Source organism: Miniopterus schreibersii (genome assembly GCF_964146895.1).
Source record: "Miniopterus schreibersii genome assembly, chromosome: 8".
In the NCBI taxonomy this organism is placed as follows: domain Eukaryota; kingdom Metazoa; phylum Chordata; class Mammalia; order Chiroptera; family Miniopteridae; genus Miniopterus; species Miniopterus schreibersii.
Genome location: NC_138109.1, coordinates 42,117,519 through 42,138,333, shown reverse-complemented (window position 1 = coordinate 42,138,333; position 20,815 = coordinate 42,117,519). Strand labels below are relative to the sequence as shown.

The window sequence follows — 20,815 nt, the reverse complement described above, 5'->3', positions numbered from 1 at the left end:
ACATCCACCATGGGCCAAAGAGTGCTTGTTATTCTTTTTAAGTGACATTTATTGAGTACGAATTATGTCCCAGGTCGTGTACTAGACTTTACCTAGTTCCTCTCATTTAATCCTCGCGACAACTTAATCAGGTAGATAACACCATTGCTCTTATTTTATGGATGAGGAAACAAAGGCATAAAAAAAAATAAACGACTTGCCCAAAGTCACACAGGTAGAAGTCACAGAGTGAAAATTTCCACCCAGTTCTGACACACAGTTTTGCTGGTCGCTGGCCCCATTAATTAGTAACTTCCCTTCTGCAGCAGGATGGCTCAGGCTGGCTCAGCCAGCCCTGAAAGCAGCCTCTCCCATGCTGAGACCTGGCCCTGGCTCCGCTGGGCGCTGGCCGCGGTGTATTAGGACTGCCTGGGCCTGTAGGGCTCTGAACCCCACCACAGTGGGTTATGGCTGGGCCACTCCATTTAGCACTGATTTTTAGAATATTCCAGCCGAGAGTGATTTTCTTCCAAAAACCAACTATATTCCTTGATTATACAAGCAATACATGCTACTTGTAGGCTGCTTGAAAAGTATCAAAGAGTATGGAAAAGAAAATACCATTTTATATTTGTTCACAAACTGGAAACAATTATTTTTATATTTGTTAACAATCCTTGTGTATATCTGAACCTTAGTAGAGATCATGCTCTTTACTAAATGTCGTGTCTTGTTTTTCTTTTTTATTTAATATTATATCATGAACATTTCCTCATTTTACTAAAAATTGTCAAAATCATCACTAATGACAATTTAATATTTCATCAATTTCATACTGTATTTGTTTCACACACCAGCTTTGGACTCAGACAAGGCTCAGGTCAAGTCTGGATCTACTACTTGGATTTGCATGGCCCTGGGCAAGTTGCTTAATGTCTCTGTGACTCAGTTTCTTCATCTGTAAAATTGAATATTAACAGCACTTGTGAGATTTGATGAGATAATTCATATAAATCACTTAGTACCATGCCTTACACAAATTAAAAGCTTAGTAAGTGCTGTTGCTATTATGGTACTTTTAGATTGTATTCCAAATTCTTACCATTAAAACTAGCTTTTGGATAAATATCATTGTACATAAATCTCCTTTCCATATCTCTGTTTATCTTCTAAGACTAGATTTCTTTCTATAAGTGTAATTTCTGAGCCATAGGATATGGACATTTGTAAGGCCCCTTAATTTACCTTTTCCCTTGTTGATCTTGCTGTCAAAGATACATTAACCAAGGTTCACATCATAAAGGTTTTGACCAGAGCTGATACAGGGACTTTTTTTTCTAGACCTTTCTTTCAGAAGGTTCTAGATATTCAAGAAAGAGGAGTCATATTAAAAGAGACAAAGGGTGTGTTCTTCAAGTTATTGGAATTTTTTTTCAAGTCTATTTTTCTTAAAATATAAACATCTCCTTTTGGTTTCTTTCTAGTCTCCTTCTAATCAATTCAGCTGTTTCACAGCATTTAAGTGTGAGCTCCCCAGGCCAGTTTAGCTTTATGGTTGGAATTCAACATTATTGGGCCAAGGGTAGAAATTTAACTCTACTTCATGTCAGTGGCAAAGCAAAAGGCAATGGCCAGACATAGCAAATATGCACCAGTTGCCCAGGGCAGAGAAAAGGATTTGTCAGGACAAATTCACTACCACACCTTGAAAAGCAAGTCAAACAATGAATCATTTCATGGGTTATCATGTCATCCTTGCATATTAAAGACAGGGGTGTGTGTCTAGACACATTCAAGGAATTATCTTCATGCTTCTATTCCTAGGCTGTAAGTACTTGGTACATAGAGGGAGAAGAAGGCAAGAAATACATGTGTGGCGATCGTGTTGTTAAAGAGAAAGTGCAAGAAGAGGAAAAGGTAAAACTCAACAGCTACCCAGGAAATTTTCCTAAGGGACATGGACCATCCAGAGGTCTGATGTCAAAGTGTAGCAAAACTTTATACGCAGGAATGAGCAACTTCCAAGTTTTACCCAGTGGTTTAAGACTCTTCAAAAGTGCAGCCTTGCTCTCAAGTATGTACCTATTCTTGAGTTTGAAAGAGTCTAGTGATCATTTGCCATTTTTGTAGTTGCCCAGCACCAGGACATACTTCTTTGTGGGCATCCTAAAATAGGTAAGAGGCAGGTGGGGCTTTCCACTGTGGGAGCCTCAGTGGAGCAAACGCTCTCTTAAAGCCTTCAGAAGTAACGAAGCCCTGCTGATACCTTGTTTTTAACCCAGTGATAGTGATTTTGGATTTCTCACCTCCAGAGCTATAAGAGAATAAATCTGTATAATTTTAAGCTACTACGTTTGTGATAACTCATAATACCTGCAGCGGAAACTAATACAGAAGATTATTACTTCCTCATGGAAAAGCATAATCTTTAGTCTCTATCAGTGGGTTGCAAACCTCAGAGAGATTGTGAAGCTTTCTGAGGTGGTTTTATTTTTTATTTTTTTATTCTACAGAACTCCAGTGGTTTATTAGGTACAGGACCCAAAGAAAAAGAAATAAATGCAGATGAAGAGTCTAAAATGATTAGTGTGTTGTTAAGGAACATTGTGTATCTGTTTAACCCAGTTTAGTAAACATGAATCTACAAATTTATAATCCATCTCAATATGAATGAATCAGAAATCTCTAATTAGAAACAGCAGAATTTTTGAAAAGTACATTCTGTGTGCCACCCTCTAATTTCATTATATTTAATATCATCTATATTTAGCTGCATTGCTATAACATTTATGTATTATTTTTCTTTTAGTCATTAGAAGTCCTGAAAAATTAATGAGAATCTTTATGGAGTCATTGGTAATGCAACAACCAATAGCGTTTTGTGGGAACAAAATATAATGTGGTTTAATATCTTGCTCATACTTTTGGAGAATTGTCAAAAAATAAAAAAGAATAATATGATTTCTCTGGGAAACTTTTCTACTGCAAGTAGCAATTCAAGCAAATTAATTAGTCATTATGTATGAAATGTGACTGCCCTTCCCTCAGGCCTCTGACTTGTCATTAAAGAGATTACAGAGCCTGGGCCTTTCTGTCTTTATAAAGGCATCTGTATTACAGCGCAGAATTGAAAACATTCCTGTCTGGAAGTCCTCTTTTCACCTTTTTTATATCAGTGCTACTGAATTTAGGAAACTGATTTTCACATTTTCAATGTTGATTTTCTGTACTGACAAATTATCTTTTCCCCTCTGGGGCTCTTGCAGTACTGCTTATAGACACCAGGAATTTTTACAGCTCTCCAGGTTGGTGGTCTAGAAGCACCAACTTCAGCAGCCTTGGGTTCTCGGGATCTCAGCTGAAACCTCACATCCAAAGGCAGGGCAGGGTCTAGGCTGAGGAGTAATGTGGGATGGCATGGTTCACTAGGACAATGGTCTCACATCCGGTGCTTCTGGAGATTCCAGCCTCCTGAAGTGGGCTGGGGTGACTAGTGAAGCAGTGGGCAGGAGGAAGAGAAAGAAGAGAGATGACCAGATAGTATAAGAGATAATGGCCTGAGATTCTCAATGCCAACTCTTTTCTGTTCCCCTCCAAAACCACCGCTAATATAGATCCTTCCTATCCAAGAACATGAGATATTTTTCAATTTACTTGTGTCTTCAATTTCTTTCATCAGTCTTATAGTTTTCAGTGGGTAGGTCTTTCATCTTTTTGATTAAATTAATCTTAAGTATTTTATTGGTTTTGGTGCTATTGTAAATGAGATTGTTTTCTTAATTGCCCTTTCTGATAGTTCCTGGTTAGTATACAGAAATGCAATTGGTTTTGGGTTTTTCTGTATATTGATTTTTGATCTTGAAACTTTACTGAATTTGTTAGTTCTAATAGTTTTTTGGTGGAGATGTTAGGGTTTTCTGTATATAAGACCATGTCATCTGTAAAAAAGAGACAATTTTACTTCTTTTTCTAATTTGCATATTTTTAAGTTTTTCTTGCCTAATTGCTCTAGTTTGGACTGTGTTAATAGAAAAGGTGAGAATGGGCATCCTGATCTTTGAGGAAAAGCTTTTAGCATTTTACCATTGAGTATGATTGTTAGCTGTGGGCTTGTCAAAAATGGTCTTTATTATGTTGAGGTACATTCCTTCTATACCTAATTTGTTGAGAACTTTTACCATGAAAGGATGTTGAATTTTGTCAAAAGCTTTTTCTGCATCTATTGACACGATCATATGATTTTTATTCTTCATTTTGTTAGTGTGGTGTATCACATTTATTGATATGCATATGTTGAACCATTCTTGCATCCCAGGAATAAACCCCACTTGATTGTGCTCTTTGGTCTCCCTGTATATTCTGCCCACACCCAACATTGTTGTTCATGACACTTGTCCCTCTTAAAGGGTGTGTCTAACCTCTAGATGAAGTGGTTCTTACACTTTACTGCAGAAGTATCACTTGACTAGAGGCTGAGGAATCTGATTTGAAACTAATTTCCAAGTATTTCTAATACAGATGGTCCACTCTGGGAAGCACTGCTTTCTAGAAACTTGACTGAACCAGGACCAGCTGGAAAAACATGAATTGCCCTCTGGTGGTCCTGTCTCTGCCAAGGCCAACTTTTCCTCATCTCAGACTGCCCTATCCCAAGGTTCCTGGAGTCCTGCGGTTTCATTCTCTCCACCTTAATCCAAATCTGCTTTCACATCTTGTATTCATGCCAAAGTAGAAATAATTAATAGCATCTTATGGTTTACTCTTTTCTCATGTGTTTGCATTTTCATAACAAACATTACACTTAAAATGAAGTGCTGTTGGCATAGTTTTCTTATTAACTAGTGTATAGAGGGGGATTTGGTTAGGTGGCTGAGGGGGTGCTGACACGGGGCCCTCCTAGGTCTCTTAGGAAGGAAACAGCAGAGCTATAGTGTGGGTGCTAAAATCCCACAGCCTGCATTATGCCCTGGCTCTGCCATTTACCAGTTTTGTAACATTTGGCAAAACTGCTCGATCTCTCTGTGTCTCATATCTTTTTCATCTGCACAACTGGAATAATAGTTACACTCCTGCAGTGATGAATAAAGGGAAGTTCATGTGTAAAATGCTTATCCTAGTGCCCAACACAGAGAGAGCATCCAATAAAATTTAGCTATTATTATTTATTATCCTGAAGTCACCCTGCATTCAGCCACTTAATTAACCTTTTGCTATTGTACCAGCATAGAAAAATATGCTCAATGAACTTAGTGAGAACTTCATCAGCATAAAAAAACGACTAGTCATAAATGAAGGATACACTAACTGAAATGAAGAATAATTTACAGGGAACCAACAGTAGAGTAGATAAAGCTGAGAATGAAATCAGTGATTTGGAATTTAAGGAAGCAAAAAACACCCAATCAGCACAGCAAAAAGAAAAAGAATCAAAAAAGAAAATGAAGATAGTGTCAGGAGCCTCTGGGACAACTTCAAAGATATCAACATTTGCATCATGGGGGTGCCAGAAGAAAAAGAGAGACAGCAAGAAATTGAAAACCTACTTGAAAAAATAACGACGGAAAACTTCCCTAACTTGGTAAAAGAAATAAACTTACAAGTCCAGGAAACGCAGAGAGTACCAAACACGATGACCCCAAAGAGGCCCACACCAAGACACATCATAATTAAAATGCAAAAGGTTAAAGACTAAAGACAGAATCTTAAAAGAAGCAAAAGCAGTTAGTTACCTACACAGAAGCTCCCATAAGACTGCCAGCTGATTTCTTAACAGAAACTTTGTAGGCCAGAAGGAATTGGCAAGAAATATTCAAAGTGATGAAAAGGACCTTACAACTATGTTCACTCTACCCAGCAAAGCTACCATTTAGAATTGAAGGACAGATAAAGAGCTTCCCAGATAAGAAAAAGCTAAAGGAGTTCATCACCACCAAGCCTGTATTATATGAAATGTTAAAGAGTCATTTTTAAGAAGAAAGGGGAAAAAAGATCAAAATTAGAATAAAATGGCAATTGACTCTAAAAAACAAAATAAACAAACAAGCAGAACAGAAGCAGACTCACAGATACAAAGAACATTTTGATGGGAGGAGGGTTGGGGGAATGAATGAAAAAGGTGAAAGGATTAAGAAGTAAAAATTGGTTGTTACAGAATAGTCATGGGGCTGTAAAGTGCAGCATAGGGAATATAGTCAATAATATTCTAATAACTATGTATGGTGTCCGATGGGTGCAAGATTTATCGGATGATCACTTATGTAATGGCTAATCACTAGAGTGTACACTCAAAGCAAATAATGTATGTCAACTGTAATTGAAAAATTAAAAAATTATTAAAAAAAAATAATAATGTGTTCCTAAGATTTGGGCTTTAAGAGGTGCTAAAAGAACTTTTAAGCCAGTCTTTGGGTCTTTGCTTTCTCTATATGTGGTCACCAATATTTATAATGCATGTAAAGCGCTTTGAAAACATAAGACACAATTACAAGATGTTATAATAAAGTTGCTAATAACAATAGCGTGATTATAATTAAGTTCTTTAGTTCTGAAAAGAAAAAATTAAATCTAGTGTATAAACTACCTATAGTAGAGAGATATCTTCAGTATAATGGGGCAATTATGGAATTTTATGACAGTTACAATAGATTCATTTTATTTTGAATTCTGTTCAATTGTTTACAATTGAAGTCTGTTTGGTTAAGATTTTATTGAATTACATGTGTAAATGACTAGAATATTAAATTAATAATATATACTTAAAGATAAACAGCAGCTCAACTAGATTTTATTGAGAAGAGAATAATCTCATATTTAAGTGCTTTAACTCTTTCTGATTATTTTGTATATAGTAGGTAATCAATATTTATTGATACAATTTGATTTGTATCTCTTTTAGAAATTCTTCTAAAAGAATATATTTTATCAGTCTGACCTAAAGAGTTGAATGTAACTCTTAATAATGTTTTTTTCAAAGCAAAGTCTTAAGTTATTATGTGCCTCACAATCACCCAGGATGTTTGTAAGAAATGCTGACACTTGAGTATCCCCCCATTCCCACTACCTGAGACCTGTGAAGGAGGGATGATGAACATGCACAGCAGGTAGTTTTCATGCCCAGGAATGTTTGAGGACCTTTACATAAACTGTAGTCAGCCTTAACAAAATTAAAGCAAAATGAAAATTTAAGTATTACCACTTGCCCTAAATAGTTCTGTAAATTTTGATAGAAGAAAAAAATATATATAATTAGAAGAGAGACAGAGGTCAGAAGGAAAGCCTAACAGATTAAATATATAAATACACTCACCTGTTTCAGGTGTTTTATGAAAAAATGATGAACTCCAGGACTGCCAGTAGCTTTTACCTGTTTCTTGACATCTCACTTGAAATACATATTTAGTGTTTGGCTCCAAATAGAAAGTTGACTGTTGCACATATGTAAAATTGGTGTCAAATTCCTTAACCTAAAATGGATGAGTAACAATAATGAAATGATGCAATGTGCTTTTAAAACAATTATTCCATTTAGCAGAAATGCATGGAGTACCTATTATGTTTCAGGCACTCTCCTAGAGCCTGGGAAAACAAAGAGAAATAGGGTATTTTATATAAAACATGGCCGTCAATAATATGTACATGTAATTTTATATTAAAAATGAAGTACACATTGCATTTGACAACTCTCTCAAGATTTTAAATTTCAAGAAAGTCCAAACATAATATATTCTTAATTTTGAAATAGCAGATTATAATGGGGTGGAAGAAACAGGGGATCTAATAACAATTGTTTGATTTCTCTCTCTCTCTCCAGTTGGATATTTAGATCAATAATTGTTCATGAATGGTGAAATAATTTCACTTGCTAATGATAACTTTTAGAAAAAATTACTTATAAGCCAAGCTGCTAAATTGGTCCTTACTGGAAATTTGTGCACATTCTGTAAGACCTCTTATGTATATGTATGTGTGTGAGAGAAAATAAAATAAAACATTTAAGAAAGTTGAACTATAAAAATCCAATGGAAGTTAAGCAAGAAAAGAGCTGAGGTATAAACTTACAAATTGTTTTCTGGGGCACTACAACCTGCTATAAAATGTAATGAAAAATGACCCCCAAACAAGCTGCTTCATATGGGAGAGAGAAACCAGGCATTTACACAGCAACTTCAGTGTGTTGTGATAAGTGGATTTACTGAAAAAAGTGAAGCACAATTGAAAGGTAGACATAAAATATATCTAGAAATGCATTTATGCAGCGGCTGGGAGAAAATAGTTACTAGACACTCATGAAAGAAGAAGTTGAAACTATCAAGATTTTTTTTAAAGAGCAAGATAGCAACCTCATTTAGGGATTCTTCTGTTAAAACCCAATCTTAAAAAAAACCAACAATCTTAACATAAATCTCTAAAACTTGCAATGCATTGAAAATGTAAAATTCATGAAAATATCTGTATTGGGGATGTCATGCTCCCTGAAAGATATAATTCAGAGTCTCCCTGAGCCATTTTTCTAACCATGGCCCTTGGAATTTCTGTTATGTAAATGTGACTGGCGACACTTGGGGTCTCCTGGAACCCAGGAGACATTTTACTTGTGCCAAAAGTTTGACTTTCAAATGCATTCTGCTTCATATTACCTTCTCTTAGAAGGGAGTTGCTATTCTCCAATCTGGCTCTTGCCATTACATTTATAGATAGGTCCTCTTGAGGAAGTACCCTAAAGTGCACTCCAAATTCTAAACTAGGAAGAATAACTTTACAGAACTGTTAACAGAGTTGTTTCTCCCATGAGTCAAGCCAGGTGACTGCTTAGGGCCTTGCAAGCACAAGATGACACCTCAAGGTGTTCTTTTCAGAGGCTGAAATGAACATTGAAAGCTAGACCTAACTGAGCGACTATGGAGAGGGTTTGATCTCAAGTGCAAGAAATATGATTTTATTTTTTATAGCAGTTAATTTCTAGTTAGACACTCAATTCTGAAGGTGGGACATGGAAACTTAATCTCCATCAGTTTGAGGAGGCCCTTTTCTTAGGGTTACATCCAAGTTTCTGGGCGCATCCTTGGGTGGAGGGAAGGAAAATCTCAAACCTATTCCGAGCTCTATAATCCTGACTTCCTCCAACTCCCAACCTGGGACATAGTCCAGGGGAGGGGGCCCTTCTCAGTGACTCACCAGGGTCTTGACTCTTTTGATTCCTCTCTCTTACCCCTGGCCCTGGCCAGTTTCTGCTCTTTCTGTGCGGGTGGAGCCAGGGGTAAGAGAGAGGAATCAAAAGATTCCTCTGTTTGGTGGAGGAGGGTAGGAGCATGATTACTGGGAAACTTAGTTGTGATTAATAATCCCATGTTCTAGCAAGTCTCCTGTCTTATCCCAGCATTTATACTTTTGAAATGCAAAGGCCAAGGATTTGACCCTCTGCTATCTGTGTACTGTTCTGTTAGACATTCCAGGAAAAGAACGAATGCTTGGTTGTGTGCAGCCCATAAGCTGAGAATAGTTTTTACATTTTTTAAATGGTTGGAAGAAAAATAAAAAGAAGACTATTTCATGATGCATGAAAATTATATAAAATTCAATTTTCAGTGTCCAAAAATAAAATTTTCCTGGAATGTAACAATGCCCACTCACTTAGTGTCTATGGGTGCTTTCATGCTGCCCATGACAAGTTCAGTAGTTGGGACAGAGACCTTATGGCCTGCAAAGCCTAAACTGTTTACTATTTGGCCGTTGAATAAAAAGTTTGCCAATATCCTGGTCTTGTGTAATTAGAGAAATGAGTCACCATTAATCCATCTACTCGAACAAACAAAACAGTATTGTTGGGCACTATTAAAGGCAAACAATAATACTTACAGCTAATGTTTTAAAATACTATCTATGTGAGACATTATAAGATTCTAGACATTATAAGAATCGATGTAGATACAAAAATGATTTTGGAACAGCCCTGCCTTCCAGGGGTTCACAGTTAAAGGACAGGGAAATACACTTGTAAACAGATAAGTATATGCAACGTGGCAAATGGTCCTGAGATAGGGTACACAGCCACGGGCAAGGATTGCTGCTGAGGACTGTGAGCTCAATTTTTGACACAAGTTTCAGATGCCAGGGAGACAGTCCATGAAAATAACCAAGTAGGTAAATATTCTCCCCATGGTGTCAGCCTTGCGGGATCTCCTGAAGGGCTAGCTGGCTGATACCTCACAGTCTAGATGCAGCTTAGCTAAAAGGGGCTGAAAAGCATTCTCAATGCATGGTTTTGATTTTCAGGTGGGCTTCCTTTGCTCTGCAAAGCCTGCTGCATGGCTCCCTGGAGGTTAAGATGAAGAATAAATAATGATAATAATCAGCATTTCCTGGACATTAACTCTATTCCAGGCTCCGGGCTAGCTTCTAACAGCATTTGATCACCCCCACAACCCTATGAGGTAGGTGCTTCTCTTATTTCCATTTTAGGTATGGGAAGAATGAGGCACAGAGAAGATAAAGAACTTGCCCAAGGTTGTACAACCAGAGTGGCAGAGCTAGACTTTGAACTCTAGGGCCTGTGTGCTTAGCCACAAGTCTTTCCTGGGAGCTGCCTGCCACTTGGAAGTAAAGAACCTCCCTCCAGCAATGTCTGATGGAGGAAGAGCCGAGGTTGAAGAACAAATCTGTAGTCCTTTATGTCCTCCCACTCTTCTTGACTCTGACTTCCTGTCTCCCTACCTGGAGGCAAAGACAACACTTTATGCATGACCCAGACAAAATTGATGGGGTAGCCAGTGTAAAACACAAGCTTCATTCTGGCTACTACTAACGGGACTTGGGTCATCCAGATAGAAATAGTAATTCACCTTTTTCTGTCTGTGTGACTGGTTACATTTGGGAGAATCATAGTAGAAGGGATAGGATACCTGTTTTTTCATTTTCCAAATTTTTTGGGTGCCCAAAAGTGATGTAAGTTCTGTGAGAGGCACTTAGTTACTAACAGTGTAAAGTTTAGAGAATTTGGCTTAAGCTCTTTTGAGCCCATTCTGTAAAGGAGCTGATATTACCTATCACAGAATATTATTATAAAGATTAGATGGGATAACAAATATTCCTTCAGCTCCTTCATTTGCCTGCTCCTGATTGAAGAGAAGGTACTGAAAAAGGAGCTCAAGTTTACCCGTTACCAAGTCTCACAGTGGCATATGTAGCTCCACCAGGGGGAGCAGAGAACGAAAGTTTCAACCAGAAAACAGCTGCTTTCTGAAAACCTATGCAGAGATACTGATAATTCCTTTGTATTTTCTAAACATTCTTACAGCCTATTATAATCTCCTCCTACTTATGCCAAATAAAGGAGTTCCATATTCTCAGTATCATCCTATGACTGTGACAATACACAAGGGCTCCAGATGTTCTATTTGAGCAAAACCCTATTAACTCAAAATCTAAGACTCAAGAATTTCATTTAGGTTGTTCTCAAATTTACTTTAAGTTCCACATGGGCAAAAGAGAGGTCATGGGTTTTTGTTTAGTGTTTATCTCACTTGCCCCAGGCTTTAAGTGTGGGGTTGCTGTACACACAGATACCATAAGTCAAGGAGTCCAGCAGGATGGCTATTTGGTTACTGACCAAATGATGCAGCACATGAACTCGCATCTAAGTGTAACCTGAACAACTGGACGTACACATTTCTGATTTAAAGGAACAAGGGTAAATAAACAACTTGACATCAGGGATTTATTTTTAAAGAACAACCTTTAGAGGAGGTCATGAAGTCAGTATAGTATTACCCTCCTCTTCTTCACACTCTTTAAACACATTGGTCTACAGCAAAACTGATGCTCAGGATGAGCCTGAAGCAGAAGGCGGCTCTGGGGTCACACTAATCACCAAAGATTAGTGTTAAATACATATCGTTTCATTTAACTCCCTGAAAACTGGTAAATCCATACATGATATGTAACTCATAACACTGCTTTTTGAAATCCATACATGATATGTAACTCATAACACTGCTTTTTTATTTTATTTGAGTGAGGGTGTTCAATTCACCATCTTCACCTAAAATTAACTCCTTCCTTCCTTCCTTCCTTCCTTCCTTCCTTCCTTCCTTCCTTCCTTCCTTCCTTCCTTCCTTCCTTCCTTCCTCTTCTCTCTCTCTCTTTCTCTCCTTGCTTTTCACTCATCCTCCCACCTTCTTCCTCTTTTGAAAACATCACCTTGTTTGGTCTCTATATCAATGTATCAATGGGTCTGTTGTTTTGAGTTTCTTTATTCATTTGTTTTGGGTTTTTTTTAGATTCCACATATAAATAAAATCACATGATATTTGTTTTTCTCTGTCTGACTTATTTCACTGAGCTCAATGCTGTCTGGGTCCATCCATGTAGTCACAAATGGCAAGATTTCATTCTTTTTTATTGCTGAGTAATATTCCATTGTGTATATATATGTATATATGTAATACATATATCACATCTTCTTTATCCATTTATCTATCATACATGATAAATAACTCTCAACTGAGCAAAGCCAGACAACTCCATTTCTTAATTATTTTGACTAAATGGCAGTTCATTGTAATTGAAAAACTAAAGTTGCATATCTTTTCAAATACCCTAAATTGGGACTTTTTTCTCAGACTAGTGTTACTGTATAGTTCAAATTAGTGAGTTTTTTATTAATGCTCACAGGTTCTGTTCATGTGATGTGATTTTATTAGTGAACCTTGTACCTATGCCTCTCCTAAGACACTGGTAATTTGCCATTGGTATTTAAGGATGATTAGTTTGTCTAGACATTCACTTTTTAACCTTATGCTCATCTAAGACTGAGGCCTATACTAGTCACAAATCTTACATTTTGAATTACACTTTTTTTTTCATTTAAAATCTGAAGTTCCTTTTGAACTGTTTTTACTTTTCTGAATGCCTGTTGAATTTCAGTACAAAATCCTTAAATTTTATATCCGTGATCACTGATGTAAATTTCACCCTAGGACACTGGATTACAAGGAGCTAAATAGATGGAAATCTCTCCGCTGGACATTTGTCTATTTAGCAATTTACAAAAGGCAAGAGGACCTTTGCAGAAAACATCTCTCTGTTGGGAAGCATAGTGTAATCATTATTAAAACTAGAGTGGTTTGACTATCACACAAAGAATCAAATAAAAACATGTAAAATAGATCATTGTTAAGTCCACCGTGATCACTGACTGTTGGTTGGTGGGTTTTTTCATTCATTTACATGCTAAAGAATAGTGAAAGTTAGCTTACATTCCAAGTTCGGTTTGCTGTAGCCTTGTATCTCATTTCACAGGAAACCTTTTCAATTGCTGTTTGACTGTTCCAATAAATCACGGTCTTGGGGGCTGTAGTATTGATATCCTCCGCCCTGGAAATGATGGCTGCAGAAGGTATCACTAGGGAAAACAAAAACAAAAACCCAGCAATTTGAAACTCACTAGTTTTCATCAATCTATAGACATGTTAAAGCTCAAAAGTACTGCCTTGACCACTTAGCTCACTTGGGTAGAGCATCATCCTAATATGCCAAGGTTGTGGGTTCGATCCCTGGTCAGTGACACATACTGGAATCAACCAATGGATGCATAAATAAGTGGAACAATGAATAGACATGCTTCTCTCTCTTTCTCACTCCCCTTCCCCCCTCTCTAAGATCAATCAATAAATTTTAAAAATGATTAGCAAAAACTCTAAGTACTAAAAAGTAATTCCATGATCTAATTAACAATTAATGATTGGTGTTTTTTTTCTATTTTGTTATATAGGAGAAAATTGTGGTTGTTAAGTAAAATTCTATTTAGCCCATTCTTCATTTCTTTGAAAAGGAACTCTAATAGTCTTGACTCTCCCTCACTTCCCACACCCTTATAAATCCTAACTAATGAAACTCCAGACCCTGGTCTTATTAACAAAAGAGTGTCAAAAAGAAATAAAAGAGATAGCTCTTCCCTGCATCTGTTTAGGGAGAGGTGATGTTTTCTGCATCCTAAATTTACTTCAGAGAATTTGATTTGATCAGTTGTTAAATTTAAACCTTTCACAATAATATTATTTTTATTCTCCAGTGTTATATGGAAATTTATATGAATATTTTACTTATTACTAACTTGTTTTATTCTCCATTAAAACAAACCTGTACTTGAAAGTATGATTTGAGCAAAGCAAGTCTCACAGGGCTCTAAGATTTTACCAATTACTACTATGTTCCATGATAATAACTTTCAAAAGGGAACTGAAATTCTGATTGGTTATCTTACTAGTTCTTTTGTTGTACTTGGAGTAAGGGTGTAACTGAAATCTCTATATTTCTAAACTGCATAAATACTTACAAGTTTGTTCTATCTGAACAGAACAGAACCATTGACACTTTCCATTTCTCCTATATGCATGCTTAGAACAAAAAAAAAACAACCCTATGACTTTTCTAGATGTATTATTTTTCTTCCCTAGCATTCCTTTTTTTTTTTTTTAAATCCTCACCTGAGGATATGTTTATTGATTTGAGAGAGAGAGAATGTTTGCCTCCCATATGCTCCCTTCCCGGGGATTGAACCCACAACCTAGGTATGTGTTCTGACTGGGAATCCAGCCTGAAACTTCTTTGGTGTACGAGACGATGTTCCAACCCACTGAGCTACCCAGTGAGGGCCTCTACATGTATTATTTAACAAAAACTCAAGAGCCTATATGTGTTTTTAGGAACTATTATTACAGTTTAATATCCTCTATGAATTCTTTTTTTTTTCATTTATTCTAAATTTATATAGTATTCTTCAGGAAAAGTATTGTTTTATTATTAATAACTATGATCTAAAATTATGTGCACATGCCCGGCCGGGCGTGGCTCAGAGGTTGAGCGTTGACCTAGGATCCAGGCGATCGGGGTTTGATTCCCGGTCAGGGCGCATTCCCGGGTTGTGGGCTGCAGCCGATCAATGACTCTCTCATCATTGATGTTTCTCTCTCTCTCCCCCTCTCCTTTCCTCTTTCTGAAATCAATAAAGATATATTTTTTAAAAATTAATTAATTAATTAAAATTATGTGCACAGGTATATGATTTATACAGAAATATAAAAATTAAAGATTTGCTCTCTAGTAGCACAGTCTTAGAATAAAATCTTTGGGCAAAACCTAGCACAGAACAGAAATAGTAGCAGAATTAGTCTAATTAAAGACCTCACTGTACTGAAAACTCTTATCATCTGAGTCCTATAGTTGATTTCCTTTAACTAGTATAAGCTTCTTTAAGAAGAATTGGTATTCAGAGATTTCGAGAGTCAGGGAAGTGGACCCCATTGGGAGCTCGAGCAAGCTAACGTTATTCAGGGAAGTGGACCTTCTTGGGGGCTCTGAGACCACTTGGGGCCACTTAAGCATCCTCAATATTATGTTATTTACCCCCTCCTATCTCCCATCTCTGAGTTCGGCCTGCCACTGGTAGAGCAGCATAAACATTCATTTGCAGAATGAAATATTCCGAGGAGGAACCAAAAATCTGTTCGGTCCTATGAGAAATGCAGAACACAGTAAATCAGGTTTAAGATAGTCTTAGCACAGAGCAGGTTAATGCAGTAGAGATGTAAGCTTTTAGGTTTAAATGAACTTATATTTTTTCAATTAAATGTTACATAATATGTATTTGAACATATTGTTTGTTACACAAGACTCAAATATTAAATTTTTGTTATCATTGTTTAGGTTTCAAATATTCCCATAAAATTGTACTTCTTTATTTTTATTTCTTTTTTTCTCTATTTTACATTTTTAAAAGAGCTGTCAAATCTAGATCCAGTTGTAAAAGAGAACTGAGCATATGATAAAAGTATATGGCAAAACTATAAAAGAAAATATCTATAAGAAGTAAATGACAAAGTATTGTGAAATAACTGACCATCCATTTGGAAAACAAACTAAATTGGATCCTATGAAAGACATTGATTGGTGGCCATACAACCATTCCCAAACCTCTTTTCCCTTTCCCTCCAGAGGTAACTTCTACCCTTAATTCATTGGTAATAATTCTATTGCTTTTATTATTTTTTTTAACTCATATGCATTTATCTATAAACAATGTATTATTCAGTTTTGCCTGCCATGAAATATTCATAAATTGAAAAAAAATTCTCAAACCCCCCCAAAACTGTCATGTCATCATAGATACCATATTTTAAGTTTCCACTTGTATTGAAATAAATAGCATATGTTTGCCCATAATTATTCACTGGGGGAAATTAATATTCAAAATGGCAGCCAGAGGCACTGCATTTTCTGTATTAAAATTTATTTCTCTACAAAAGAAGTTTAAACATTCCTCTCACATGTCATTTTGACACAGTGTTACTGCATTCTTAGCCCTGCCTTTCAGCACAGCCTCTCTAACTTAATTAAAGCCCAATCCCATAGCTGTTATGTGGAAATTGCTCCTAGGAGAGTTCACTTTCTTCAGTTTCATAGGACAATTCATTTATCTAACTTGCAATGTCTCACTTTTAAAGTGTCACCAATGAAAATAGCTCATCTATTAATATTCTGGTGGCTTTGTTGGGTGGAGCCCCTACACTGTTACATTATTTGAATAATAAGAAGGGAAGAGGGGGAGGAAAAGGGGGAGAAATAACAACTCCAAACAGGAGGCTCCCATGTTCACAGTGTGAGAAGTCAGACTTGCTGGTGGCAACCAGATGAGATTTTCCCTTCATGGGAGGTGGGGTGATAATAAACTATGGCAAGTCAACAAGTCTGGGATGAAATCTAGCTGTCCTTCCTAGCTATGTGACCTTGAGCAAATTATTTTAGCTTTCTTTATCTGTAAAATGGGCACAGTACTACCATGTGTGATTGTTTCCACAATTTAATGCAATATACTTATTGTCTGGAACCCAATTCAATAATATTAAGGTCATAATAAGATCACAGTGATGATAACAGCAATATTACTACTAATAATTTAGTTACTAAAAATGATATTGCCAAAATGATAGTGAACATGATAGCCTTTAATCATCATTAATCCATCAAGGTGAATCTGTTATAAGAAAAGGGCATATTGCCCCATCCTACCTCAGAATGTAAATTTACAAAAATGTATACGTCATGGTCAAGAGAACTGTAATTCCAAGAATATATAATACAATGGAATTATTTTTCTCACCATAGTCAGCAGTGGTTATTTTCAAATCCAAAATTCAGAGCATAATGACAGATTTTTAGACCAATCCTATTAGTTGAGATAGTTGACTTTAGCTAGTTGAAATATTAGCTCTAATCGAAAACCTGTGATCCCCCAAAGATACCCATGCTGTACCCCAAAAGAAGGCATCACATTTCTTAAATTATTAGATAGCAGGAAAGTTGTCAGACACATTGTAATATGCGTTTTAATAAAAACTGAGGATAGGAGTTGAGGATGTTGGAATTAGAAGCTCCCTAGCTCTGCAATCTCAAATTTCTTAATGCAGCTTAGCCTCAGTTTCCTCATGTATACATTATAATCTCTTCTACAAAATAAGGCTCTTGTGAGGGTTAAATGACAAAATGTATTTAATAGCAGTTAGCACTGAAGAAAGTGGTGCATAAAGCTAGCTCGCTGAAATCATCCTCCATACAATAATAATCCCTCCTTATCTGAGGCAGATGGGTTCCAAGGTTCCCAGTGGGTGCCTGAAACCACAGATAGTACCCAACCTTATTATACTATGTGTTTTCCTGCACATACACACCTATGATCAAGTTTAACTTATAATTAGGCACTATAAAAGATTAACAACAATACCTAATAATAAAATAGAACCATTATAATAGCATACTATAGTAAAAGTTATGAGAGTGTGCACTCTCTCTCTTTCTTTCATAACATCTTTTTGTTCTATACTTACCTTTTCACTTAAAGGAAGCATTTTACAGCTTCTCTGGAATATCTGAATTGCCAGCATCACTACTCTTGCACTTTGTGGCCATTATTAAGTAAAATAAGGTTTACTTGAACACAAACACTGTGACACTGAACAGTCAATCTGATAACCAAGACAGCTCCTAAGTGACTAACAGGCAGTTAGCATATACATAGCGGGTAGATATATTGGTTAGAAGGATGATTCACAACCTGGGCAGAATGTAACAGGATGGCTCTAAATTTCACCACACTACTGAGAATGGCAACCTATTCACAATTTATAAAATGTTTATTTCTGGAATTTTTCATTTAATATTTTTGGGCCATGATTGACAAGCATAACTGAAATTACATAAAGCAAATCCACAGATAAGGGTAAATAACTGTGATAAAAACAGGAATAATTGGCACTGGGATCTCCAAAGAGAGGGTGATTCACACTGGTGCTCTTTGGCTGAACTCTTGCTTTAGGGCTGGGATATAGTTGTAAAAGGCTCAAGTTGTAAAGGGCCCAATTACTTTTTGGAATTTATCTTGAGAAAACCAACTAGCAAAACATTAGCAAAAATTTGTTCATGGCAACAGTCTAAATCTCCAATAATAAATGACTAAAGACATTTATCAAAAATATTATTGTAGATTAAATTAATAAAAATATTTATTCTATCATTATAAGTTTAAAAAGCAAAGTCTAAAAACATCTGAAGCAAAAAATGTTAACATTTGTTAAATTTGGCTGATAAACATGGAGATGTCTACACAATTCTCCACAATTATCTTTGCATTTTGTAAAAGTTTTCAAAATAAAAACAAAACCATAATTTCCACAATAGTGCATACAGAAGAATTCTTCATTGTACTGCATTTCTCACACCATAAGACTCCTAAGACTCATAACGCTTTATTCTAATTCTTATTTCTTTCCATCTTCTCTGGTAGCTCATAAGATATTTAGAGCAGCAGGTACCTTGTCTATCTTATTTCCACTAGCCCTTAGAACAATGCTTGAACACCAAAAGTTATCAATAACTATATTTTTAAAAACACATACACCCATTTAAAAATTATGAGTAATTCTTGTTTTCTTTAGCATGATCTACAGGAACTTTCGGAGAACTCCTTTTAGATCTAGATCTCACTTAAGTAGGTCAGCACAAATAAGTTATTTATTCGTAAAGACATTGCGTGATTTCTTGTTCTTTACCTATATCATCCAGGTCAACTTGCAGTTGTTTTGACTTCTCCATGCCCAGTACATTTGCAGCGTGGACCCAAACCAAATACTTCTTACCTCCTCGTAATGAGTCAGTGGAGATGTTAACATAATTTGAGGTGAGATATTGTTGTTCTTCTTCTGTCTCTAAACTTTAAAAAAAAGATTAAAATTACCGGTTATGTTTGGCTTGAATTAATTATTCCTCAAGTTTTTGATGCTACCTTCTTAGCTTGCTTTCAGAATGCAACATTTACTGAAAAATAGGCAAAATTGATTTAATTTTGATAATTTAAAAAAAGACATTCAAGGCTATCTACAGTCAAAGTGCGACTTTCATGGATTCCTTCCATTAAGAAAAAAATAAGTGCCCTAGCTGGTTTTCTCAGTGGTTAGAGTGTCAGCCTGCAGACTGAAGGGTCCGGGGTTCAATTCCGGCCAAGGACATGTAGCTGGTTGCAGGCTTAATCCCCAGGCCCTTGTGTGGGAGGCAACCAGTTGATCTCTCTCTCTCTCTCTCTCTCTCTCTCTTCCTACTACTCTCTCTGAAAAGCAAAGGAAAAAATATCCTTGGGTGAGAATTAAAGAAAAAAAGTAGTATAGATGTGTGTAGCTATGTTTATGTTTATATATATGTGTACATACCTATGTTTTTATAATATTTTACAACTGTTGTCATAAAAGCAAATATATTAATATCACATTTTAAAACATTTTCTCTGACTTAACGGCTCATTTTTTTTCTTCTGATTTTATTTTATTTTTTAAATATATCTTTATTGATTTCAGAGAGAGGAAAGGAAAGGGAGAGAGAGAGATAGAAACATCAATGATGAGAGAGTCATCAGTCGGCTGCCTCCTGCACACCCCCGACTGAGGATCGAGCCTGCAACCCGGGCATGTGCCCTGCCTGGGAATCGAACCCTGATCGCCTGGATCCTAGGTCGACGCTCAACTGCTGAGCCACGTCCGGCCGGGCTCTTCTGATTTTAAATGAAATTAAATATTTTCATGAACTCCTGAAAATATTGTTGGCCCTACGCACTGTGCCTACTGCACCTATTGAGCAAGTTGGCTCTGGACATAGCTTGAAGTAGACGAGCACCCTCTGGGAAAGAGCTTGCGTGGGGGTTCAGTGCAAGGGCTCTGAGCCAGACATTTCTACCAGATGTAAGAATGGGGAGAGGGGCGATGAGGGCTGGAGATCTGGGTGAGGTAGGGGAAGACTCTCCTTCCAAGACAGAAAACACCAGCACCTTCTGATACACAGGAAATGATGTGGAACATGAACCTGTAAGTAATAACTTGAAGTAGAGCTGACTGGGTCAAAAAAAAACTCCTATGAATTTTGAAAGTAGAAATGACTAGAACTGGTGGCTGCCTGGATGAGGGGAAAGGAGCCTTTCACTGCTGGAGAGGATGGAGAAGATAGAGGAGAGAGACTCACTGGGAATGAGAGAGAGCTATCAAATGATCACTTCCAATTATATTGATCTAAGTGTCCATAATTGAATAATTGAGGATCTCTAACCCACCAATTAAAATTTCCAATGTTATTTGTTAAGGCTAAAACTTGAAATTTTATTAACTGACAATAACTTTGAACAAAAACTTTGAGACTCTCTTTTAAGTCTTTTTTAAAATTACTACTCTATAATATTTTAAGGAGGTAGGGGTTGGGAGTAGTGGAGAGGAGAGTAAAGGGGAATGTTTCTTGCCTCATTTTC

General features: G+C 36.5%; 1 protein-coding gene across 1 annotated transcript in view; it reads right to left on the bottom strand.

The window, feature by feature from the left end:
- The window catches only part of IL23R (interleukin 23 receptor), a gene marked incomplete at both ends in the record, with an annotated part of 52,955 nt that overhangs the window by 12,296 nt on the left and 19,844 nt on the right, over positions 1-20,815 (bottom strand). The window contains 3 exons of the mRNA XM_081144872.1: positions 7,286-7,442; positions 13,233-13,378; positions 19,080-19,240. Coding sequence (XP_081000998.1) covers positions 7,286-7,442; positions 13,233-13,378; positions 19,080-19,240 — 464 coding nt within the window. The remainder of the gene's footprint in view (positions 1-7,285; positions 7,443-13,232; positions 13,379-19,079; positions 19,241-20,815) is intronic.